At 40.3% G+C, this 26339-nt stretch overlaps 1 protein-coding gene across 3 annotated transcripts in view; it reads right to left on the minus strand.

Moving 5' to 3' along the window:
* The window catches only part of VSNL1 (visinin like 1), a 101689-nt gene that overhangs the window by 58160 nt on the left and 17190 nt on the right, over positions 1-26339 (minus strand). For 2 of the 3 annotated variants that reach the window (XM_029232229.1, XM_029232227.1), the window contains exon 2: positions 5311-5477. In XM_029232229.1, the coding sequence (XP_029088062.1) occupies positions 5311-5472 (162 nt within the window). In that variant the 5' untranslated portion in view covers positions 5473-5477. The remainder of the gene's footprint in view (positions 1-5310; positions 5478-26339) is intronic. The other variant, XM_029232228.1, reaches the window with a different exon arrangement.

Genomic DNA, 26339 nt, shown 5'->3' on the forward strand with positions numbered 1-26339 from the left:
CAAATTACAGAAGCTCTCCAGGAAATGACCACTTGGATGGACACACGGAATGACTCCGCAGGAACTCTTTTGTTATATGCAAATAAGTTTTACTAAAATTCAAACTGTTGGATCAGGGATGATCAAATGGCACTCGAGGGCCCTCCCACCTGCCTCAGTTACCCACCCAATGATGCTGATGAAAACAATCCCGAAAGTCGAACTCCAAACAAATAGCAAAATGCATTTAGTGCTTTGCAGGACTCTGTCCGGTTTGTTACTTGGTTTCTTTGGCTTTGATGTCACAGAGACTAAACGAAGCAGGAATGGTATCAGCCTTCCAAGGAAGAGGACCTGGGATAGGGACACCTCCTCCCTCGTGCAGCTGCTCGCTCTTCCGCAGGGCTGGTTTTCTTTTAAGATTAAATTTAAAAATTCTCTGAAAATACAGTTCAAATTGCAAACTCTCAATCTTAATTTGTGATCTCAACTTGGCAATCCTTATAATTATTGGAAACAGGAAGTTCTCACGGGGGAAAAAATCAGGTACTTGGTTCTTGGTGACAAAATGCAAAATCTCTCTCCCCAACCTCTCAGCAGCGGTACTGTGGTTGGGATGATGAAACAACTGCAGTAACGTGGACATCTCCGTGTGTGCCAGGAGCGTTAGAACATTCCTGACAGAAGGCGTGCTTATACCAGATACAGAGGGCGCTGGGCTTGCCCATGAGAAGTTTGTAACAGAGAAGGAACGAGTACTGTTTTTAGTTTGTCACGGCTGCCATAACGAAGTACCACAGACTGTGTGGTTTAAACAATAAAAGGTCTGAAGGGTAGAAGTCCAAGATCAAGGTGCTGGTAAGATTGGTTTCTTCCGAGGCTTCTCTTTGATTTGTAGCGACCATCATTTCCCTGTGTCTTCACATGGCCTTTCTTCTGTACATGTCTGTGTCCAAATTGCCTCTTCTTATAGGACACCTGTCATACTGGATTGGGGCCCACACTAATGACCTTATTTTAACTTAATTACCTCTTTAAAGGCCCTCTCTCCAAATACAGTCAGATTCTGACATACTGGAGATGAAAATTTCAACACATGAATTTGGGGGTAGGTGGGCACCTTTCACTGGTACCAAGTTTGTCAAAGGTAAAAGCTATCTACTCAGAGACGTTTCATCTTCTAAAAGGCCAGGAGAAAAGTCTTCCTTTCATCACTGCATTAATTAACTTCTTACTTTAATATCCCATTTTGAAATAACCTCTATTTTCCACTCTTGCCCCACCAACAAGCATTTATATCATTCTGCCTTGTGTTGTGGTTAACTGTGTCTCTCCGGTTAGACTGTGAGATCCTGGAGAGCAGGCAGGACTGTCCTTTAGTCACTTCTATATGCCTCCACCACAGGGCTTCCTGAGAAGGATACACACAGCCAGCATTCAATACAATTCACTCACCAACACTGATGCTTGCTCTGTGGCAGGCCCTGTCTTAGCCACTGGGTCGTATGTTGATTTAAGTGAGGTGACTATTCTCTACATGACTAAAGAATGAAACCTGTGAAACCGTGCCCCATAGGGTTAACAGAAATCCTTGACTTATGGAACAGCAGATAAGGGAACAGCTTGTTAAAAACCCCTCTGCTTGTAGCCTGCCTTTACTGATTAAGCTTGCTTATTTCTTTTTCCTTCTTTAATTGCATACCCTCCAAGCTTCACGTAGCTAGGTAATATATCACAAGACTTCTTAACCACCTTATAGATAATGCCTCTGACGTATGGGTCACTAGAGTAACAGGCACTTAAGCTGTTTTCCAGAAACCTGGAGTCAACTCCTGCCTAGTCAAGCTGACAAAAGCTGGATGGGACCACTGAGCCTAAAACCGGGCCTGCAGTTGTCTGATGAATGACCTTTTGATGTCAGAGGGCCAAAAACTCTACCCTCAGACCATGCTAAGAGCCTCCATTCCTGAACACACATCCCATGAAGAAGCATGTAACCCAATATTCCTGCTCAGAACGCCGATTACCTCACACTTTCCCCACCTCCAATCACCTTTCCCCACGCCTAAGACCACCCTGCTTCTTTATCGCATAAATATCTCAAGCCTTTTGCCTTCAGGGAGGTGGATCGGAGACCTCTTCTCCTGTCTCCTTGCTTGGCTGCCTTGCGAATAAACTCTCTGCTACAAACCGCAGCATCTCAGCGTACGGCTTGCTGCGTGTTGGGCAAAGGAGGCTGGTTCGGTAACACCTGTAACAAACTAGGAAGGTCCATGCCCAGACCTGTGTTTTTCAAATCCCACTCCAGCAGCTGTATGGTGGCGGGGCTTGGAGGGAGGTTGATGAGGGGCTGCCAGGGGAATCCAGTCGAGAGGCAGGGCCATGTGCTGCAGTGCACGTCAGCATACCCATCTTTAATGTCTGTCCTGAACTTCACTCATTTTGCGGCACTGAGCAAATTACCTCATTTTTCTGAACCTTAGTTTTAGACAGTTTTACATGTAGACTTAATGGAATTTCTTTATATTTTGGATACAAAGGCTTCTGAAGTTGAGGGTTTGTGGCCCCTGGCCTTGCAGGGGGGCCTCTCCCGTTATCCTGTCGCCCCATACCCTCATCAGAACTGACTCCACGCAGTGAGGTGACTTTCCCACAGCCTAAAATGGATCAGGTCAGTGACAGTAAATGTGTCAGGCTGACCACACAGGTGGGAGGGCAGAGGCCACCGGTGGCTTTGCTCACTCAGCTGGATTCCAGGATGTCTCAATGTCCACACTGAGATAGAAGGAACTACTGAAAAGTGCCTATTCACCAAGACAAAGACTGTGTCTTGCTGAACATTTGTACTTTTAAGCTGCATTAAAGGAGGATTTTTCTTCTCAGCCCTTCTCCTGGGCCTTATTACATAATACACATCTTTCTCTGTTATTCTCCCTTCTAACCTAACAGACCTTTCTTTCTTTTTTTTTTTTTTTTTCCTGTGGATGTGGCATATTTCCTCTGCGATTCTCTTTTGTATTTTGTCCTTGGACAACTCTGGAAGGAGAGGAGGACTTTGCCTACTTTCTAACTATTTGATACAAGAGCACAGGCTGAGTTTAAATATGGCTGTTAAGAGGCTGCCAAGAATCTAAACTTCATCCACAAAGTTATATATCCCCTTCCTGGAAAAAAAAATCCACTCTGGGGGGAGGGAGGAGTAGGGGTTGATATTGGTACATATATCTCAGTTGTACCATAAAACACTGGGGGATGTTTGATGTTTACACACACCCCTCCCTTAGCTTGAGGTGGATTTTATTTTCAGTGCTGAGTACTTCCAGCATGTAAATAAAATACTTCCTTTCCTGCATTTGAACTATTTCTTCAAAGGCAAAACCACTCTCACTTTGAACAAACAGTGAGAAACATGGCACATAGAGCTCTCTTAAACATAGAGTGACAGCTTGCATGGCTTTTACTGATATGAACGTGGCTTTGACAAATCTCATTTGTCTGTACTTCCCTTGGGGCTGAGGGAAGACCGTTCTGAGGCAGAGGCTAACTTCTGGGTGATAAAATGGTAGAAGATGTGACTTTGAAAACTATGGCGAGTTGTATAAAAATCTAGGAAAATGCATACCATCCCACTTCTCAGCAAAAGCAATTTATGTCAATTGAATGGTAAATGCGTTTCTCAGTGCTTCCATGTAAAAGATCTCTACACGAAAAACTAATTACTCAGATATTCTTAGAAGTGTCACAGTAATCTTATAACATGCACACATACCACGTTTTGTGTACGTTTCTACACACATTTAAAAAGATAGTTATAGATACCTTGAGCCCTCAGGTGGTCAGCACTGGATTAATGACAATCACGGATTCTTGACATTCATTAGTGGTTCATGCAGGATTAGCAAGCTTTTATTAATGCGATAACCACCTGCAAACCGAGCACCCAAAGCCATAGCTAAGACTTTGACACAATCCGTCCATCTATCTAACCATGCGGCTAAACTTCCATCTCATCCCTTGCCTCTTATGCACTGGATGTAACCATCATAACTGCAGGGTGGGTGATGCAGGTTGAATCCTGGGTTCATCACTCTCTTGCTTTCTTTTTCATGTGATGTTATTGCTTTTATTTGTAGTTCTATAAAACATATTTTTATCTTATCTGTGTTTAATTTAAAGTATTTTGAGACTTACTTTTTGCACTTAATGTTTCAGTGTTACTGCAGTTCAACTGTTTTGACTGCCGTGTGAGTATACCACAGTTTATTCTCTACTCTCCCTTTGATGGGCATTTGGGTTTTTTCCCAGTTTTGGTATTGTGAGCAGTGCAGCTATGAGCATTCTTATACATGTTCCTTCTTGTACATATGCAAGGATGGAATTGCTGGAGCAAAGGCTATATGAGATGTTCAACTTCAAGAGAGAATGACACTGTTTAATATTTTATATAACCATGCCATGCACATATTATGCATGTGGATGGTTCATATTGCTCAAATTGATACTTGCTGCACTTGAATGATAAGAGCACTATTATCTATTTGGAATTTTAGTCAGAAAAAGTTAAAAGAGAAACAATTACAAACAGAGTAATTAAAAGAGAAACACTTTTTCCACAAGCCTCACATTATCGAAGTATAAACAAAATGGAATGTCTTAGATCACGCCAAATCTAGAACGACTACAAATGATAAACTCAGACAAACCGAAGCAAGTCCACTGCAGTACAAATTATACCTTACACGGAACAGTTTTATCTAATGTCCAGGGGAATGTTAACTTCTAAACAGTACAAAATCCTGGGGGAAAGTCCATATTTTAGACCTTGATAGAATGATAGAAGACCATCCTGGTAGATCTTGATGTATACCAGAACTCCCTACTTCCTTCTAAATGCAAAGCTGTGGAGATCTGTATATTTTTCTTACCTGCAAATGAGGGGACTTTCTGGGTGCAAAAGCCCTCCCACATACTTTGCTAACTGAGAGAGGTACAGATACCTTTAACAAGCCAAACAATGGTGCAATGAGCCGCCTGTCGGTAATCGCCTATCGGTAATTCTTACTGCGCTTTACCGGATGCTATCATCCTCTGAACTGTTTGGTGTTTTGACTGAACAATTACTCTTCTTGTTCAGAAATTGCTTGACTTATGTCTGGGACAAAACACATCCCTTTGCATTTTTAAAAATGACCATTTTTCTTTTTGGGTGGAAAACCACCAGAGCTGAAACAAATTGGCTACGTCGAGTTATATAATTCCATGTGAAGCCACATGCGATGAAGACAATGTTTTCTGGCCTGAAGATTAAAAAAACGTTGAAAAACAACTTACCTTCACGTAGAGCTGCTGAAATTCCTCGAGATTCAGCCTCCCGCTTGGACAGTCCTTGAGAAATCCTTTGTACCACTGCTTGAGTTCATGCTCGTTAAACTCTGTGCTCTTCACCAGGTCCTCCATCACTTCGGGGGCCAGTTTGCTATTCTGTTTCCCCATTCTGCCTGATGAAAAGCAAATTAATGCAATTAGCGCTGTGGCTGTGATCATTTCAAGCTTGACTGAGAACCAAGCTAGAGTTCTGAGCAGTCCCTTGTGGTTAGAAGTCCCTCCAGTGTGTCTGATCAAAGTCTCCCCAAGTCTGTTTCCTTCTATTTGATATTCTAGAAAAGAGATGACAAGAAAAGACTTCTCAAAAGGCTGTAGAGTTCATCCTCCTCCATCATGTGTCATCTTTTACACAGCACTGACTCCCACATGGAAAGCCAACGTCCCTTTTTATGCTATTCATGTAAAGTACATGGAAAATGTTTGTATTCTCATTTTACAAATTATGATTCATTAGCACTTACTGCACAGGTGCCTAATTCTACATGTAGTTTGCAGGGATATTAAGTGGGATTATTGACAAGAACGGTAAGAAGGACTTATAGCCAAATGATCGAAAAGTGGCTTTGGAAATCTGATCAGCAATGGTAGGGAATGCGTTGTTCTAGTTCCAAAGTTTCTGCTGTTTTTTTCTTTTTCAAATGCCAACAGATCATTTTTACTAGTCTCATTAATTCTCTATCTCTCTTCTCATCTTCAGAAACTTCCTACAACATTGCCTTCAGTGTTGACAACTTCTGGATGGCTTTTTTTAAAAGATTGGTTAGTGAATTTCAGTTGACATAATTCCATTCTATTCTTATTACTGCCAGTAAGTCAAAATAATAGTGCATAAAATAAAATATAAAATACATTGATTATATGCCCACAGTAGGTGGACAGAGCATAGATTTAGAGTTATCCCTGATTTGGCCATTGACCTTATGTGTTGCTTACAGCAATATTAATTAACTGCTTTAGCATCAATTTCTTTCTCGATAAAGCACACATAAAAAAAAACTCTTTCAGATTTACTGTGATGGCTAATTAAGAAATACGTAGGTAAACAAAGACCAAAAAAGTCCAAAATTAAAAGTTTTATTACTGCAGGAAAATTAAAGATGATTTTAAAAAATTTCCCTTTAATGTTGTTGTTTTGTGACAAAAAAGAATTAAAACAAATTAACCACAGAGTAATTAAAAAAGTCAAGTTAGTGATTTTACTAACAGAACAAGGAAAGTATCACAAGATCTGTAAAGTCCTGTTAGAGGAGAGAGAGTTAGGTTTCGGAGAATTTATCCAAGTGGACCTAGTCCTTCAGTGTGCTTGAGACAAATTCTCTACTAGGCTCTCAGCAGGTCTATACTTGCAATAGCCCAGAAGGGGTAATCTAACCACATACCCTGTTGTTATTTATGTTTTTACCTTCTTCTAAAACAGATTCCACACCCATTGTCAGTAACCTGCCCTAACATTGAACAATTCTTTCAAAATAATGAAACCAAATCACTATTGCTGCTTTCAGGGGGAGCTGCTTCTTCGGAAGCACACAGCATGGTGAAAAAGAAGAAGCTGTTTAGATGGCCATTTGCTTCCAAACTCTTCTGCTTGATAAGAGGGCCTGAGGATGTGCAACTATGCCCTTTCTCATGGAGTTTCTCTACATATTTTTGCTCTTAATTTCAAGTTTCAAGTCTCTGATTAAAAACCATCTCTTAATTATAAGTTACTGTGGGATTCCACAGCTGGATATGGAAATCAAGTGGGTACTCAGGTGTCAGGTTTAATTAATCTGGGTAAGAAAATGGTAATTCATGGTTATCTTGATAATCAAAAGATGTATTACCAACCTTTCAGTACTTCTCTTTGCTCTTTTCAGTGGAGAATCACGAATTTTCATTATTGAACTAGACTCTCACCTAATAATAATAGCTACTGAACCTGAGTGGCTGCGGGGGAGGCACTAGGATGGACACTTCACAACCTTGACCTCTAACCCTGTGACAACTCAGCAAAATAATTAGGGCAGCTCTCTTGTACAAAATCATACAACTAACGAGTGGCAGAGCTAGAATTTGAACGTGGATCTGCAAGACTCTAGTGCACAGTCACCGACAGACAGGTGGTTGGAAGGAATTGCAGGAGAAGGGACAAGAACCGCGAAAAAAGGAAGGTTTGAGAGGCTGAATCAGCGTTTCCTGGCGCTGCAAGAGGGATGAGAGAGGGATCACTTTGCCAAGCTCTTGTTTGGAAAAGCCTGTTAGATTTACCAAAACCACAAGCTCAGAAGTGAGTCTGTATGAATGATGGGAAAAGGGGTTAAGGGTTATTAAAAACCACCTCCCCCAAGGGCCTTTAGAAGGTCAACGTGTCAGCTTCTCTCTTAAGCAAGGGAGCTTGGATTCTCTACACATCATTGCGATGCCTTAAACTGTTCAGTTGACCCGGGAGAGGATGGTCTCTTACACAAAAGGGGAACATTGTCAGCACCATGAATCACAGTTTTGGGGACTCAAATGCATAACTTCATGCATCTTGGTTACAGGTCATGGTCAGCACCATCACTCAGGTGTGCCTGGAAATGAATCATGTACAAAATCAAGTTGTGACCTGGCTCAGAGTGGCACTGCCACCGCCCTCATCAGGTTTTGCCTGGATTAATAATCCTCCCTGGGCTCTCTACTCCAACCTGCCTCCTGCATGGCTGCTTGAATGAGTTTCTGAAATGCAAACCTCAGCATGTGATCTTCTCCCAAAAACGCTCAACAGCTCACCGTTGTCTACAGGATGTAGCCCCAGCTTGCTAGCATGGCACAGTCTTGCCGACTCATAGCCTCATTTTCTGCCAACCTGTCTTTTCACTTCATATGCCAGTAATAATCAAGTTACAGGTCCCAGGGCTTGCATGCTTCCACACATTCATGCTTTGCGTGTGCTGTTTCTTTTCCTGGAATGTCACCCCCCTTTATCTGCTCAGCATACTTCTTCTCCTCCTTTAAGTAGTCTCAGCGCACGTGCCAGCTCCTCTGTGAAATCTCTGCAGACTTTCCAAGGCTGACTTAGGCATCCTTTGTCCTCGGCCTCTCCCTTCCCTTATAAAAGCTTCCATGATCTTTACTGATTTCTCTACTGGATTGTTAGTTGCTTGAGAGGACTGCTTTTATTTATCTTTGTACCCTGGTACCTCATACTAGATGCTCAACAAATATTTTTTGAGGAAATGAATGAATGGGACGTGAGCCACCGTGAAGGACCTTGTCACTGGTCTTCATTAGTCCCATTATGGGATTTGGTATGTTTCTTTCTGGGAAAATCAGCCTCATAATAATCTATACCTGAGGAGAGTCAACGCAATCATAAGTATAAAGTGCAGACAGCAGATGGGAGGAACGTTTCGTTTAACTGTACAGAAAATAGCCTGACCTTCTAGAGATTGTTTCCTGGTCTGTCTTCATCATTAAATTCTAAATGGCTTGAAGTCAGGGCCTGTGCCTTTGTTTCAGCATCCTCAGTACTTGGCATAAAGGTGATTCTTAGTTATGTCGGATAAATGAATTGATGTCCTCCCCGTACTGGGGCTGCAGTGACATGGGCCAAGTAGTTTCTTTCATTATGACACTGGGATGAAAGAAAGGGTAAAATGACAGTAAAGCTTAACATGTTCCCCAAAAGAGTCCATGACATAATGGGGAGGATTTATGCCCACTCTATTTCTAGTTAAATCTGTGATCTTGGGCAAGATCCTTTCCTTTCCTGTTGCTCAGTTTCCCCAACTGAAAAATGAGTTGTACAAGATGATCTTTAAGGTCCTCGTGCCCCCACCACTCATTGATTGGCAGCATAAGTTTTCTAAGTATGAAAACATGAGTCACAGACTTCAACCTGGCTTGTCTCAAAAGAGTCGGTGCATGCTGGCTCTGCATTCTTTACCTGAAAACCGGTGGTACTTGAGCATTTGTTACCTAAGGGAGGGGAAAGATAGCAGAGTGTATTATTTTTATGCTAGGGTTCCAGGCTGTGAGATAAAAGCCAGCCCAGCCCCAAATCAAATAATTCCTCATGCTTTGAGTTGTCATAGAGACTCAGTGCTAGGCACAAAATGGGACTGGTAGAAGGGTTCTGATGGGCAAGAGAAGACCACGTTTTTATACACTGCAGTTCACAGAAGGCTTTTGTGTAACAATATTTACCCGTATAACAATGCTGTAAGAAAGAGATCATTATCATCTCTTTTATTGACGAGGAGTTTGAAGCTCAGAAAGAATACATAATTTACCCTAGCTCAGCTAGCTAGTAAAAAGCTTAGTACAGACAGAACAAGATGTCTCAAACCTCGTTGGTTTCCTGATAAAGGCTCTTATCTCTTGCCTGGATTCTTCAACCACCTCTTAACTGGTCTTCCTGCCTTGGGTTTGGCCACTTCTCATCCATTTCCTACCCTGTCTTGATGACAGGATTCTAGAGCAGAAGAGGCAAAACATGTAAGAATGCTCTGAGAACTGGGAAGCTTCTTGGAAGGGAGAAAAGACCCACCAGAAGGTCCGAGAAGCTCCCATGAGCATCCTTCCTCCACAGACCCTTTTGGCCTTAAAGAGGATTCAAATAAAATATATATGTGGGGTGTGTGTGTGTGTGTGTGTGTGTGTGTGTGTGTGTGAGAGAGAGAGAGAGAGAGAGAGAGAGAGAGTTGCCCTGAGCCTGTCCTTTGCCTACTCTGCTACCTAAGCCCAGCTTCTCAGGACACACCAAGGCTTGCTGCATGCGATGAGGCACACAGAACAGCACGCCTGGCTTCTCCTAGGTAATTGGACCATCAGTCTGGCTGAATCTTGGTGAGATTCATGGAAAGACTTGGGGGCTGAGTTGGGGTGGCACCACTACACATGCAGACACACAGCAGGATGAACACAGTGATGGGGAAACAGTCCCGGAAATAGGGCTCAGAGCAGAAGTTGAAAGAGCTTTAGGGGCTCAGGTGGGAGGCCTATGGAACACACAACAGTGCCAGGTATGGAAGGAGTCTTGAATGGAGTTGATCCGGTTCTAGTGTCAAGTTACCTGGGCCAGCCTTGAATATATCAGGTCTTCTCTCTGAGCTCTGGGATTCTCACCTGAACATGAGAATAACTGGAAGAGCCTGGCTTTGCTTGTGCTTAGACTTCTGCCTGGATCCCCCTTTCTTTTCCTTACCACTGGCCCAAATCTTACTCCCTCTGCAAGGCTCCTCCTGTCCTTAAAGGCATGGATTCGTACCAATGATGGTTGATGGTCTGGTTAACTGAGGCAGATAGAAACTCTCTGGGCAACTCAGTTCAGTGGACATTTATAGGCATCGTCTATGAGAAAGGCCCTGTACTGGGCACAGTGGGGTATAAAGAGAAGACATGGTTCCAGCCTTGAAGGCTCAGAACTGGATGCAGGAGACATTCACTTCTTGGAATATGGGGCCTGGAGAGATGAATGTTCACAGCCAAGAGCTGGGGAGCACAAGGGACAGAGAGACAAATTCCCACCCATATCAGGCAACTTCAACTGTGGCTGGTCCCCAGGTGAAAACCCTTAAGCAGTTGTGTCCCAAACTTGCCCAAGTGCAAGAATCATCCTTGGTTATTTTGTTAAAAATACAGCTTCATTGGGGCTTCCCTGGTGGCGCAGTGGTTGAGAGTCCGCCTGCCGATGCAGGGGACACAGATTCGCGCCCCGGTCCGGGAAGATCCCACATGCCGCGGAGCGGCTGGGCCGATGAGCCATAGCTGCTGAGCCTGCGTGTCCGGAGCCTGTGCTCCGCAACGGGAGAGGCCACAACAGTGAGAGGCCCGCGTATGCAAAAAAAAAAAAAAAAAAAAAAAATACAGCTTCATGAGACCCTCCCTTAGGGGGAAGTCGGTACTTTTAACAAGCAGCTCGGGTGAATATGATTCTCAGTCAACTTGGGAGTCACCGATGAAAAACATGAATAAAAATCAAGGTAGATGGTCTAACGAGAAAACACCCAAAGCAGCACAAACATAACCCAAGTTGTCTCCGATTCCTCACTCCTTCCATCTGGCATCCTCGACATGGTTTCAAGATCCTGTACTGGGGTCTAGCATTAAGATTTTAAAAATCACACAACTAGGGAAGACGAAAGCTTGTAAAGATCTGACTCTGGGTTCTTCTGTTTTTAAGCCCCTTGGTTTCAGTTGGAGAGTTTGAGGTCTTCCAATATCACACGGGCAACTGATGGCACAGCCAGGATGAGAACCCCAGTCTCCTGACCTAACTGGGCAGTCCCACCCTCCCACCCTCACAGTGTGCTGTCCCCACGCCAAACACACATAGCCCGTAAGCCAAGAGGCATGTTTACCTCTGTGCCAGGATGCTGAAACAATCCCCATCACCAACCCTCTTGGATCCCTTAAACAAATGACATTAGGTTGCTAGTTTCCAGAGACTGTTAAAACAACCCTGAAAATTAAGCCTCAAAGTTTCCCAGCACATTGTGTGGGGTTTTCTTTTCGAATAAAGGCAAATATCTGGCCCTCTGGATCTTTCTGCTCTTCTCTTCTTCATCCCCCTAAAGCCGAGGGCTCACAAGTCCCCAGCAGCTCTTCCCAGGGGGCAGGGAGAGTGTCGATCACAGGCTGGCCTTTCATGCCACCTCTGGGGACTAGAACAGCTTCAGAAAAGGGGAGACGGGCTTTCTCGTGGCATTCTCTGATGACTTTCCCTCCAACTGGGAACCTCCTGGGATGACAGTGGAGATCCTACCCTACAAGCATAAAACAGGCAGGGGGCACCGACTACATCCTTGGGGATTCAAGATAAGTCACAGGGCTAGGAGCAGCCTGGAGCATCAGTGGTGCAAGCTCTCTCCTTGCCCTCAGAGTAAGGACTTGGATATCCCAAGGGGCAAGTGACATGTTCAAGTGTCTACCAGTAGTGGCAGAGTCACTCAAGTCTTCTGACTCTTAGGCTGGTGGTCTTTCCCCTCTGAGAACCATCTGCTCTTACCATGTTCCTAAATGCTTATCTGTACAGTAACTCTAAAAAAGACTTTAACTCACGTTGGTGGGCCTTAAGTACAAAGAACTTTGACATTCTCAGATAAAGGTGACTTGATAGAAGTAAAATGCTCTATCTGAAGGAAGTATGATACTAAAAATTAATTTGTTCACTTATTTAACAAACTTTTACTCAATATTGTCATCTATTACAAAGATAAATGTGGTTCCCAAATCTCTATGGTAGGCCTTTCCTGAATAGTAGAGAATATATCCATCTACCTGCTAGACATTTCTACCTTTATATCCTACAACCGTATCAAACTCAGCATATTCTCCTGTGCTCCTCTCTGGGTAAATGGCCCCACCACCTGCCCAGGGTTCCTTATAAGCCTGGGGGTTATAGCTAATCAATTATCCAGTTAAGTAGTTTGTAGATTCTACTTCCTAACTCTCTCTCAAATTTCATCTACCTCTCTCTGTGGCCACTACTTTAGTGCAGGACATGATCATCTCTCACTTTGATGACTGCAGTAACCTCCTAACTCGCTTGCTCTCCCCTCTACGGTGTTGCCCTCCACCTTCCACACTACAGCCAAAATGACCTTTTTAAAACACAAAATCCAATCACATCACTGCTCTGCCTAACCCCTCAGTGGCCTCCCATTATCCTTACTCTGAATCCAATCCTCACCCCGGGACCTACTCTGTCCCCACCCCACCTTTTGTCCACCCTCCCCATGCTCCCACCCTATGCTTCAACTTCCTGTATCATCGCAAACCTCTCTGGTTGTTTACTAGCTGTTCCTTTTGCTGTAAGGGCAGTTCCCATCAGGTCCACTTTGATCTTCCAGTAAACTCCAATCCATACTCCAGATACGGACGGGGATCATCTCCTGTGACTTTCTTGTCTGGCTTCCTCTTTCTCACCTTGACTCTTGTACACACTGCTGTCACCATGCCACCTGCCATGGCATGGTCACCATAAGGCATGTCTGCTGTCTCACCAGACCTGGGTTTCCTCAAGGGGAACGTGATTGTCACGTTCACCTTGGCATCCAGTTCAGAGCCTACCATTGAACAGGTGCACAGGAAACGCTGTTGAATCAATTATGATGTGATCTCAGTCAACAACGAGCTAGAGCTTATCAGCTGAGCGATAAGCAAGAACCTATGAAACAGAGATCAAAGCTGACTGTGCTAAATGCCATTAGGGAGAGACCAGCAAAGTGTTGAAAGAGAGACAAAGACAGAGAGACAGAGAGAGAAAAAGAGGTGGTGGGGGGGAACCTCCAGGAATCACTAACAAAACTACCTTAGGAACTGAAAAATGAAACATTGGATGAAGGATTTTTCACAAAGTGGTCCTTCAAAATGATCACAAGGAAATAATCACAAACCTGCAGAGACATATATATATAAGAATGTTTACTTCAGCATTGTTTAAAACAATTAAAAGCAAAACCTTTTCAGAAAATAACCTAACTGTCCATCAAAGGAAACTGGTTAGATAGATTTTGGTAGAACTATCCAATGGAGATGATGAAGCCATTAGAAGTGGTATTGTAGATCTACATTGACTGGTATGAACTAGTATTGGGTCAATGTCATTTATTTAAATTAAAACACACAAACATAAAACAACTGTATATTCTCAAGGATAAACACCTGAGAACATATACTAAATACAATAGAATGGAGGAGGAGAATGGAAGTGAGTGCAGAAGATAAAAAACATAATAAAACATAAGAGGGGCTTTATATGAACAATGATGATTGTGTGCCACGAACGGAAGAATATGATTAACATAAGCGTACTCTTGAGGTCCAAAAAAAGAAAGAAAAAAGGAGAGAAGAAATTACAATAAACTGTTAAGTAAAAAAGCAAGTCACAAAACAGTATACGTAGTATCGCCTTGCTTTTACTTTATATGCACACAAGCTCAAGTTAGTGTGCACAGAAATTTGGGGCCGTACATAATTTACATCAAAGTATTAATAGTGGTTGTAACTGCTGGCAATATAATGGTAATATTTCACTCCCCCCCCGTATCATTTTGGAATTTTTATAATGTGCACATATAACATTGTAATCAGAAAAAAATGCATATAAATAATTTCAACAAACAAACAAACAAAATGTCTTTGGTTCACAAACAGTCTCAGGAATCCTGGAAAGAGAACTTTTGTGGTGCTTTCAATTAAAGCCACGTTTTTTTCAAATAGTTAATTCACAGCAGTATTTCCGGGTTCACCTGTAGCCCAAAGACCTTTAGTTCTCAAGCCCACCCTGGTTAGCTCTGGGTGAAAGGATGAATACGGGGGAGAAGCTCAGGAGACACTCGGGTCCGCTGCCTTCTCCCCATCTTGGCACATGGAGAAGCAGTGATGGGGAGACACAGTGTTGGGAGGGGAGCCCTGTGTGTCAGAGCCTCTGACCCTCAGCATCTACCCTGTTGGGAAACCTCTCTGAGGCTCAATTCTACCATCTGTGAGATTGATGATAACAATCCCAATCTCAGATGTGTTACCACAAGGTGTAAGATAGGAAAGAGCTTTGTCAATGTCAACACACTATCCAGTGTTCATTATAATGACTGAAATTGAAACTCAAAAGATGGAAAATTCAAAGATAGAGAAATGATAATGCCATAGATCATAACTTCTGGGTGCCTAAGGTCAGATCTCGGATTGTCCAATGAGGTCCAGAGAGGGATCTATTTGAAGGTCAAAGGAAAGACCTCAGAAGGTGAAGGGGCGCAGAATTAGCCACTTCAGAACATGTCTCTTTCGCATAAGGATTATTTTAGGGTGATTATTTTTAATAAACAGCAAACATAGGAGAATCTCTGAAAACCGAGAAGTTATCCTTCTGAAGGAGACATCTACATTTATGAGGGAAATCTCCATTTGTAAGGTATCTCCCTCTCTGAACAGAATTTAGGAGGATGACTAAATCTCCAGGAACTCTTATCAGTGGAGAAGGTAACTGACTTAAATCTGCACAACAACCATACCCTTGCTTACTGTGCTTTGCCTGATAGGGTCTCACATCTGGCTTTCCTTCCCATCAACATCTTCTTTTATCTTCAGCTGAAGTTAGTATTTAAGGGGATAGCTTGGACCATTTCAGAGAGTTACTCATTTTTTTGGATATTTCACTTGTATAAGAAGTTATACATGTTATTAAACTTATGTTTTTCTCCAGTTAATCTGTCTTAACCAAGAACCTAGAGCGTAGAAGGAAAATTACTTTTCCTCCCTTACAAAGGCTTTGGAAACAATGGTATCTCTGGATGTGTCTGGGATCAAGCTTCCCTGCCATTTTCCCAGGAAATAGGAAACGGTGATTTGCCTGAAGGTAAAGACCACCGGCCTGGGTTCCCAGCCTGGAACTTTGGGCCATGAAACCCACTGACATCCTCAGGAAAAGTTTCCCAGGGCCCTGCCAAAAGACCTGTGTGGATTTTCCGTGCTTTGATAGGTTAATGTGACCATGCCTTTTCCTAAAACACAAGAGCCGGTTTTCAGTCCCAACTCTGCCCATGTTTTCCTGTGTGACCTTGGCAACAGTTGGCTTCTTCTTTGAGCTTCCATTTTTCTCATCTCCAAAAGTTCTATGAAAGTTTCTGCCTCACCTAATTCACCAGGTCACTGTAAGGAACAAACCACAGAAGCAGCTTGTAACTTGTGAAAGTGTTTCTAGTTCTTCATCTAGAACGCTTTCCAGGACACCTCAGGAAAGAAAACAAGACCCAGACGTGTGGAAAGAAGTGGGCTTTGTTAAGCAGGAATGAAGAGAGAGAGTGATGTGCAAATCCCAGGCTCGAAGGAGCAAAGACACCTGATGATGAGCAGCTCTGAAGCTTCACCAAGAAGCTAGAGAAGCAGAGGCGACCGCACACTCCTTCTTGGGGCTTTGGGAGGTAGCTGGAAAGAGCACATTTACCAAAACTTGCCAGAGGAGAGCTGGCCCTCAACATTGAGGTTCCTGGCTTTGATGTATTTCCAGCTCTGAATCATGCTCAACCCGTCCTTGCTGGGCCTTTGTGAAGTATCCAGTAAGGCTGGAACAAAGCACTTTACTGTGGTGCATGAAAAATATCTTGGCTAAAAGGAACAATGCCAAGGCTGAGAGGGCTAAAATTAGACCTTCCGGTTCTGTTTGACTTTGCCGTTGTGTGCACAGGCTGCTAACGTGGCATCCTCCACACGCCTCCCTCCCGGCCGTGGGCCTTCTGAGAGCACAGGTAACATGTGCTGAAGGAAAGGAAGTGCTGCTTCCTCTGGCACCCCGTGGGGATGACAAATGCTTCTGGGCCTATGTCACCGCCACTTGGAGCAGTAGGTTGAGTAATACTTAGTTTGAAGGAATCTGTTTCCACATCAGCTAATTTGTGGATTAAGATAAAACCATATCTATCCTTCCCATTAATCTAATGCCCTTCCATGTTGAAACCAAAAGGAAATCTCAAGATGATCATATAGTTGAACCTTATATTTACCTTTACCTAAGAATTTACAGCTTCACTTACATAACTGTTGCAGAACTCAAAGAACTAGTTCTAAGTACTTTACATCATGCTGTGCAGTAGTGTCATCTACAGAAAAGAGCATGGACCTTGGAGTTAGATGAGGTGAGATCCCCAACTCTGGCATTTCTGTTAGCTGGTGCCTTTAGGAAAGTTATTGAAGCTTTCTTATCCCATTCATTCAACTTTAAATTGTGTACGTTAATAACTATCTCAAAATGTTAAATGAAATAATAAATTTACATAATCAGTATTTTAGCAGTAATGATCATGGCTTATATTAGTAAGTACTTACCATGTGTTCACGGATTATGCTCTTCATGTTTACAATAATTTAATGAAGTAGGCACCATGTATGTCTTCATTTTACAGTCAAGGAAAATAAGGCTCAGAGAATTTGACAAACTTGCCCAAGGTCACACAGTAAGAAAACAGTGGGATTTGAATCCTGGAAGGTGCTTATCCACTGTTAGCTATTCTGCCTTATTAAAGGAGATGAGAAACAAGAAAGTGCTTTCCAGGGCAGAAACTGTTATTTCAATGTAAGGGTTCATTACTCTCCTTTCTGGCCTGGGTGCTGTCCTGATCTATGCATTTCTTTACCCAAGTGAGGCAACTTAAGGGTAGTGAGAGTCCTGGTCGGTTATCTCCTGGCCCCCAGGGTGTTGGGGCAGGGGCTGGTTGCTAAATACAAGGGCAGAAATTGAAGAAGCTGGGGCTAGAGCAGCAAAGACTCAAGAGAGGAAATTTGAGCTCTCTTCAAATAAGTGAAGGATTTACTGGCACAAAAACAGACTTATAGATCAGCATAACAGAATGGAGAGTCTAGAAATAGATCTGGCTACACATAATTACTTAATGTATGATCAAGGAAGATTTTTAGAACAAGGAGGAAAGGAAATGTAATTTTGTAAGGGATGCCATCATCACCACTTGATAGCAGTTAGGTGAAAAATGTAAGTCAGAACCACACCACGTACATCTTTTAAAACATCACTAACATTTGGAATAAACAGTTTAATATAAAATTAAGTCAAAGCAAACTATCAGAAACTGAAAATATGCGCTATTATATACATATACATATAGCTTTACATATAAAGCAAATACCAGTAATTAAGGAAACCATTTGAATCAGAAAAGAGGAATGATCAGAATGTGAAAAGATAATTCATGCCAGAGTAAACACAAATAGTTAACAAAACCAGAGAAACATATTTAACCTATTTATGATGGTTAAATTAAACTTTCTAAACATAAAAGCAGTGGCAGAAACTATAAAGTATATGATTGATATATATAACTATATAAATTCAAAGCTTAGAGAGTCTAAAAACACCAGAAAAAAAGGCAAATATCAAAATGTGAAAAATACGTCACATAAATGTCATTCATGGATTAAAGGTGCTTAAAAATAAATGGGAAGAGAATATGACAGAAGGCTGGGCAATGAACACGAACAGAACAAAAGACACAGTACCAATGGCCAATTTCAATCGTTCAAATAACCTAACATGGTAAAACTGTATGTTAGTACAACCCACTAGAAAGTACTAGAAATCAAGAAGCATTAAATACCAACACCTTTGATTCCAGAGGAAGCTATCTTAAAGAAATAATCCAAGAGAAAAAAGTTGCATATAGGGATATAATTATTGCAGCTTTATTTAATAATGGTAAAAACTCTAGAACTATAACCATGTCCCATTTGGGACATGTATAGTAAATTATGGCATGTTTACTCAATGGAATATAAAGTTGTGAATACAATGTTGAAACATGGCAAATTACTTATGATATGTTAAGTGGAAAAAGCAGACATACAATATTAAATATACATTATAATTACAACTATTTACTGAAAAAATGAAGTCAGTTGTTTTCCTGTCTTCCTCCTTACACATCAATAAAAAGTGCAGACAAAAGGACAGGCAATGGTGAGGAAAAAATAGAAAAATAGAGACTATTCCACAAAATCAAACATATTACTAGTCTGAGTTTCAGAAAGAGTGAGAAGAGAAAATATTGAGGGGAATTATCAAAGAAATTATCAAAAACAATTTGTTTATTATTACTGTTTTTTGACTTACAAAATGTTAGATTGATTTACAAAATACAGACTATGTGCAGAAACCTTGTTATGTATCAGGATATGGAGATGAATAAGAAGCTTCTTAACTCCTGTAGAAACCAATGACCCAGTGGAAGATATAAATAATATATAAAAAATTTAATGACAATTTATAATATGGAGTGATAACACATTTCTATAATGTACAAGATTCTATGGTAGCACATTAATGTTAATGGTGAGAGATCTATAAGTTACCATTTTAACTTACATTAAAATATGAGAACTTGAAAAGATCTTTCTAAAATCTAATTAATCCTCCCACTTATAAAGTTGAGAAGGCTGAGATCCAGAGAGTGTAAATAGATCCTAGTTTAGATTAATGCTTTTCTTTTCCAGATGAGAAACTGAGGCCTAGAGAAGACACAAGCTTTTTCTAAGAGTGTAGAGAATATCTATGGAAGATGTAGTTCCAGAGCCTCATCTCCTGATTGCAAATCTAACGTTCTCTTCAAATGAAACTTACACCTAGATTCCATCAACAAAAGCATGAAGTAGCTGACAGAAGAAATGAGCTACTTATCTTCTAGAGAAGCATAAGGCAATGGAGAATAGAGGGGGCAGGACCTCATCTCTGTCTCAATAATTCAGGGAAGAGCCATGAGTTTGCAAGTCCAAGTCAGAAACTTAGATGTCTGTATATGCTTCATCATTCCTTCTACCCTACCTAGTTCCAATTAGTCTGAAATTCTGGCAGAAGTATATTCAACAAAATTGTGTTAGGAAAATATTGTCTAAAGGGCAAAAATAAAACTAGATCCCAACCTCACACCAATCACAAAATTATATTTCAGAAGGATTAAAACCAAAACTAAACAAAATGCACAAATCATGGTAAAAGGTTGATAAATATGACTATCTCAAAATTAATAACTGTTTTTAAGACAAAAGTAACCGTGGATAAAGTTAAATAAGTGACAGGCAAGGAGAAGATATCTGCAACGTATATAACAAGGGATTTGTATTCAGATTATATAAAGAATTCCAAATAATGGATGAGGAAAAGATAATCCTACTGAAACATAGGTAAAGCATATGAATAGATAATTTACAGAGAAGAAAACATAAATGGCCAATAAAAAATAAGAAAATAGAAAATTACAAAGGACCATTTTTTTTATAATCAGTTTGGTAAAAATATTTTTTGAAAATATGCTGATATCAAGTGTCTTCAAAGATGTAGAAAAAATATGAATTCTTTCTAATATATTGCTCATGGGACTATTTATTGGTACATCTTCTTTGGAGAATAGTTTGGCAATATTTAATATAGCAGAAGATGCATATAGAACATAATCCAGCAATTCCATTTTGACATACATATCCTAGAGAAACTCACACAAACACACAAGGGGACATGTGAAAAAGATGTACACTACAAGTTTACAATAGCAAATTAAAAAAAAAAGTTACAAAAACCTAAATGTTCATCAAATAGGGAATGAGTAATTTAATTTGCAGTATAGTCACATGATGAAACACTATACGGCAGTCAAAATGAATGAATGATATATGAATAAAAACAGTGCTTTAAAAATATTTTTGAGAGAAGTGAGTTGGAGACTGACACATACAGTATGACGTCATCTACTTAAATATCAAAAAGCCAAAATGATACTATAGAGATATACATATTTAGTGAAAAGAATAAATGTATTCATGAAGAAAATGCATACCAAGTTCAACAGAATGATTTTTCTGAGGAAGAAGGGAGGTGAGTGGGACTGAGAAGAAAAATGATGATAATATCAAAATGAGATGGCGTTAATATTTTTGAATGCTAGGTAGCAGGTCAATGGATATTTATTATACTATTCTCTAAATTTTTTCTGTACGTTTGAAATTTTTCACAATAAAAAATTAATATATTTTCCTTTAAAGCAGCTGGTAATTTAGATTTCTCTCTAATCCCAACTGACTTTTTCCTAGGTATACTTCGTTGCTGAAGATTAACTAATCAAATGGCTTGGGTGCCATTATGATTTTGGATAATGATGTTTTCTTCCAGCTCTTATACAGAGTAATCACGTTCATTTCAAAGAAAACATGTGGCAGAAAACTGAGGAGAAAATTGTGCCAGACTCTAAGAAGTTTACTGAATAATTTAAAGCATGTCCATTTTAAGTTTAGGAAAAAAATACATTTCTCTTATTCTCCGTTGGTAATTCTCAAGTGGTTTCATTTTTGTGATACACAAATTGGTATCATAAAGCAAAATGGAAATCAAGTTAATTTCCATAGTCTTATAACTGCTTTGTTGGTGCTACAATTGCATCGGCAGTTAACACTTTCAAGGTAGTTTTGTGCATTGCAATTACTTGTCTACTCGCCTGACTCTGCTAGACCCTTGGAACACTTTGAAGATGGGAACCCTGTCTTGCTCATCAACACCTTTACCACATGGACATTCAGTAAGTGTTTTTAAAATGATTTTATAAAATTTCAATTTTCATCTGTGAATGGGGATATTAGATACAACAGTTTAACAAAACATTTGCAAGGAATCTTGATAGATTCTGATCTTTTGAGGCTCTCAATCAATGAAGTTGGAATGATAGTAACTCTTTGAGTCATCTGGTTTCCTGCCATTGTACTAAGCACATAAAATGAGTATGGAGTTGCTTGTAGTTGCTGTTGTTGTTTTTCCAGAACTGTAAGCACGAGTATTGGCATAATTTTGTAAAGGTCACTCTGAACAGCCTCATGGAATGGTGTAATAAAGTCCACTTAATGATAAATATGCATTTCACTGCCAAAATAGAAGACAATCCTTGGCCAACTATCTAGGCATAGTTTCTTTCAGCTTACAGGCTCTAGAAAAATATTTTGGGCCAGAAGAACTCAAGGAAGGTACAGAGAGGTTGCCAAGCCACAGAGAAAAACTTCCTTGTTTTCCTTTTTTGAAATCTCTTTTCTAATTCATTTTTTTTTCTGTTTTATTTTACTGTACTTGATATATTTCCTAAACCTAACTGAAATCCCTTCTGAAGCATGGCAGAAGCCTAGATAAAAGAAAACAGAGAGGAGTATGACTTTAGAAAAACACATGATATAGTTAAAAGAATTGGTTTTAAAAAGGAATACTTAGAAGTAAAAGGGTAAATTGTATCTATACCACAACTATGTAAGAAAGTAGGCACACAGGAAAAAGATCAGAACGAAATATGTCAAATTATCACAATAATTAACTTTGAACATTAGGATGATGATTTAAATTTCTTTCTACTTTAATGTTTTCAGATTGTCAAAGACTATCTTTGTAATGAAACTATACCTTATTTTTTATTTTTTTGCGGTACACGGGCCTCTCACTGCTGTGACCCCTCCAGTTGCGGAGCACAGGCTCCGGACGCGCAGGCCCAGCGGCCATGGCTCACGGGCCCAGCCGCCCCGCGGCACGCGGGATCCTCCCGAACCAGGGCACGAACCCGTGTCCCCTGCATCGGCAGGAGGACTCTCAACCACTGCGCCACCAGGGAAGCCCATATACCTTATTTTTAAAGGACTTACACATTTAGACAGTACACAGGCAATTCTCAAATGTTTAGCAATTACATATTTGCTTAGCATCTTAAAAACTGTCTTGACTGACCTAAACTTAACCAAGTTGACTGATCAATCAGTGTTCTCCCTAGAATTAAGCATACAGTACTGACTGATGCCAGGGACAGCTAAACACTCCTGGTTAGAGTGAGTTTGCAAACAGCTCAAGAGCTGGAGTCATAAAGGCCCGATCTGCTGGATGACAAAGCACAGTGTTCACTCCCTCAACGCCCCACTGTCTTTTATTAAATGGAGAAATTTTATAAACTCGCTGGTTTTGCTCTGAAGATAATGTGTGGTGTTATAGATGTATGTGAAGTGCCTGAATTACTTTTGTCACAAAATAGTTCCCTTCCCTCTTCATCTCGCCTTCCTGGTTATTCCTTGCCAGATATACTGGACACATCGGTATTAATATGTCCCATCTCTTCTTTTAGCTGAGATGGTCTTATCTGTATTTCATATTCAGGGAAGTATTGTTAAGGTTTTCTTAGGCAGAGATGACCTAAAAATCCAATCAGGGCTTCCCTGGAGGCGCAATGGTTAAGAATCCACCTGCCAATGCAGGGGACACAGGCTCGAGCCCTGGTCCAGGAAGATCGCACATGCCACAGAGCAACTAAGCCTGTGAGCCACAACTACCGAGCCTGTGTGCTAGAGCCCACGCTCCACAACAAGAGAAGCCACCGCAATGAGAAGCCCGCACACCACTAACTGCTCGCTACAACTAGAGAAAGTCCGTGCGCTGCAACTAGAGAAAGCCCGCGCGCAGCAACGAAGATCCAACGCAGCCAAAAATAAATAAATTTATAGAAAAAAAAAACCCAATCAAAGTTGGCACAGCACAGGCCAGCCGATGAGGGTGGATGGTGGGAAGAGCTCTGCAAATAGAGATAAAAGTAATCAGACTTGCTCTTTCAGGGATTTGAAAAGGAAGACAGATGGTATAGCATCCTTCATCAATAGTGACTGCAAAGCTAAACTGCAGAGAGAGAAGCTGAGATGCTATGTATAGAGAGAGGAACATCTTGGATTCCACAAGACCAAGAAAAGGAGGCAGCAGCAAATCCTCAGAGGTCTGCTGGTTCCCAATGGCTCCTTAGGTCTAGTTCTGATGTGTATTCTTAAAATAAGAATTCTTTGTATAATAATGTTCAGAGGCAGATAAACTACTTTAATGCAATGTATGCCCTGACTGGGGAGAAACTCCAGGTTCTAAACTCTAGGTTCTTTTATGCCAGAGCAGAAACAATACCTGCTTATGTAATCTCATGGCCCTGTCTAAATGCCATCATAAGGGAGCAAAAATTTATTCTGTGATTTCTAAAGAATGTGCAGTTCTTGAAGAGATCATGTTAATGGTACCTTTGCTTCTTATTTGAAACAAAAACATTTATGATCATCTGAAAGATAAAATTTGGTCTGTGGATTTCTGGGTAAAGTGTGGAAGTAGGAAAATCCACTAAATTATTGCAAAGGGTCTGTGAATACATATGAAAACTAAGCCTTGGAAATGGAAGAGTGTGTCTTTCACATACCATTGCATTATTTTTCAAATATATGTCAACACCACTGCTATTAATAATATATAAATTTTAAGCATTACTGAATTTATAGTAGCTATTTGTCACTCTGTGTTCTTTCAATCAACTAATAATGAAATCACAATTACTAACCTTGGAAGCTTGAAAAAGTGTTGGCCTTATAAACAAGTCCTAGAGGTATAAAATAGCGCTGGAAAAATTGGGAACACCTAACACAAACTGTAGGCCTGAGGAAACCTCAATAGGTTTGAATTTATCCTCAACAGAATAGAATATTAATTCTGAAGGCTGGGAGTATTGAAGACCCTGCTGGCTGGGTTAGAGCATTTGGTGTGAGTCACATTTTTTATTCTGATGAGTATACCTATTTAGAACAACATAAAGGGAATGTTAGTTTCTCTATTAACTGCTGGGCTGTATTGTTAAGAGTCACAAAAAAATAGATACTTGACATTGGTTATCAAAAAAATAGATATATCTGAAGAATTATACCACCATCAATCCGCCCACGAACACAGTATCTTCTTCCCTCTTTTCACAAATACAGTCACGCTCCTGTATTATCTACCTCCTAAATATCACCCAAATTTGTACAAGTCTCTGAATCTGTGCTGTACCACTTCAGCCCAAGCCAATATCACTTCTCATGTGGACAATTATAACTGTCTCCAAACTGGTTTGTTTCCATCTACTTCCTCCCTAATTCATTCTCCAGAAGGATCTTTTGAAAATGCAAGTCTGATCAAGTCACTTCCTTTTTAAAATCGTCCATAGCTTCTTATTCTTCTTAGAACACAGTTTAAAGAACCCTTAACACTCCTTATAAGATTCATCACAATATGAAACCCGGCTGCTTGCTACCTAACTCTTCAGCCTCATCTAATGCCACTCTGCCAAGTTCCTTTTTAAGCTCCAGTTTCTCACCAGGTTCAATGTCAAATCCAGCTCTTTGCACCTACTGTTACCTGTGTTGGGGGCACTCTTTCTGTACCTCCTTCACCTGGCTGACTCCCATTCTTACTTTGGATCTCAGCATAAGTCTCGCTTTGTCTCTGTCCTGAATCCCTTAGATTAGGTTAGCCTCTTTGTTATACATGCCCACCAGAGCATAATCTTCCTCCTTTTTTCTTGCTGATCAATTCTTAATCATTTTCCCTACCATAAGGTCCACGAAAGAGTCTTTTTTTCCCCCACTTCTAAATTTTTCCATTACAGGCCTTCACACATAAGCCCTCAATTAAAACCTGTTAAACTGGATTTATCGATTAATGTCTACTGAACTGGATTAACTGTCGTACTCTCACAGAAGAAACTTTCAAGTCCCAAAGAGGCAACTTAAGAAATCTATTGAAAACGGATTTCTTTCAGATAGTTATCATCCATAAGGCACTTTGCCTTTCTTATAATTTTTAATTCTAAATATTTTATCATCTTTCTTGCTATTGTGCATAGAATATTTTTCCAATTTTCATTTCTGAAAGCTTTTTTGATAGACTAAAAGAAAAGGCTATTTGTTTTTGTAACTTATCTTGCATCCAGCCTCCTTTTAAAATCTTGATTAATATTTGTTTTTACTTGAAACTTTGGATTTTCTCTAAATATGCTCAGCAAAAAAAAAATGATAGCTTAATCTCTTTCTCAGTGTTTGTTCTGCTTATTTCATTTTGTAATTATATTTCTTTTGCACAAGTAAAGAACAATAGAAGTCTTTAATTTTTCTCAGAGAAGGCAAGGTATAAATGTACAGAGATAAATCTGTATCTATTCCTGAGAAAAGTGGCTCATTGTGAGATTTTTGCCCTATAACACTTATACTACTTTAAAATTCTAGTAAGAAAACATGAGATTTACCTATTACATTTGGTAAAAGTAGGTAGAGATGGAACGAACTTAGAGATATCCTAGTTTAACCCTACTCATTCTACATATGAAACTAAAGCCCAGCAAGGGAAAGTGATCTGACCAAGACAAAAAGCTAGAAGCTAAGCCCAGGCATGAATACCAAGATTTTATGACCTCTGGAACAATGTTTTTTATAAAAGACGTTGTTAATTAGAACTTTAGATGTGAATTTAAAACACTGTTTTTTGTGTGCTGATTTTTTCATATTACATTTAAAGAAATAAGTTGATAATCTAAATTAAAATATTTACTATAACTTAAAAGTTTTATTATTACTAGCACAGCAGAAGCTTCAGGTTTACTTCAAAATCCATTTCCTTCTTCCTTAATAATAAAACCCCTAACTCATAGCAGGTGTTTTGC

The sequence above is a fragment of the Monodon monoceros genome, unplaced genomic scaffold (genome assembly GCF_005190385.1).
Source record: "Monodon monoceros isolate NGI ecotype Baffin Bay Population unplaced genomic scaffold, NGI_Narwhal_1 Super_Scaffold_19, whole genome shotgun sequence".
In the NCBI taxonomy this organism is placed as follows: Eukaryota; Metazoa; Chordata; class Mammalia; order Artiodactyla; family Monodontidae; genus Monodon; species Monodon monoceros.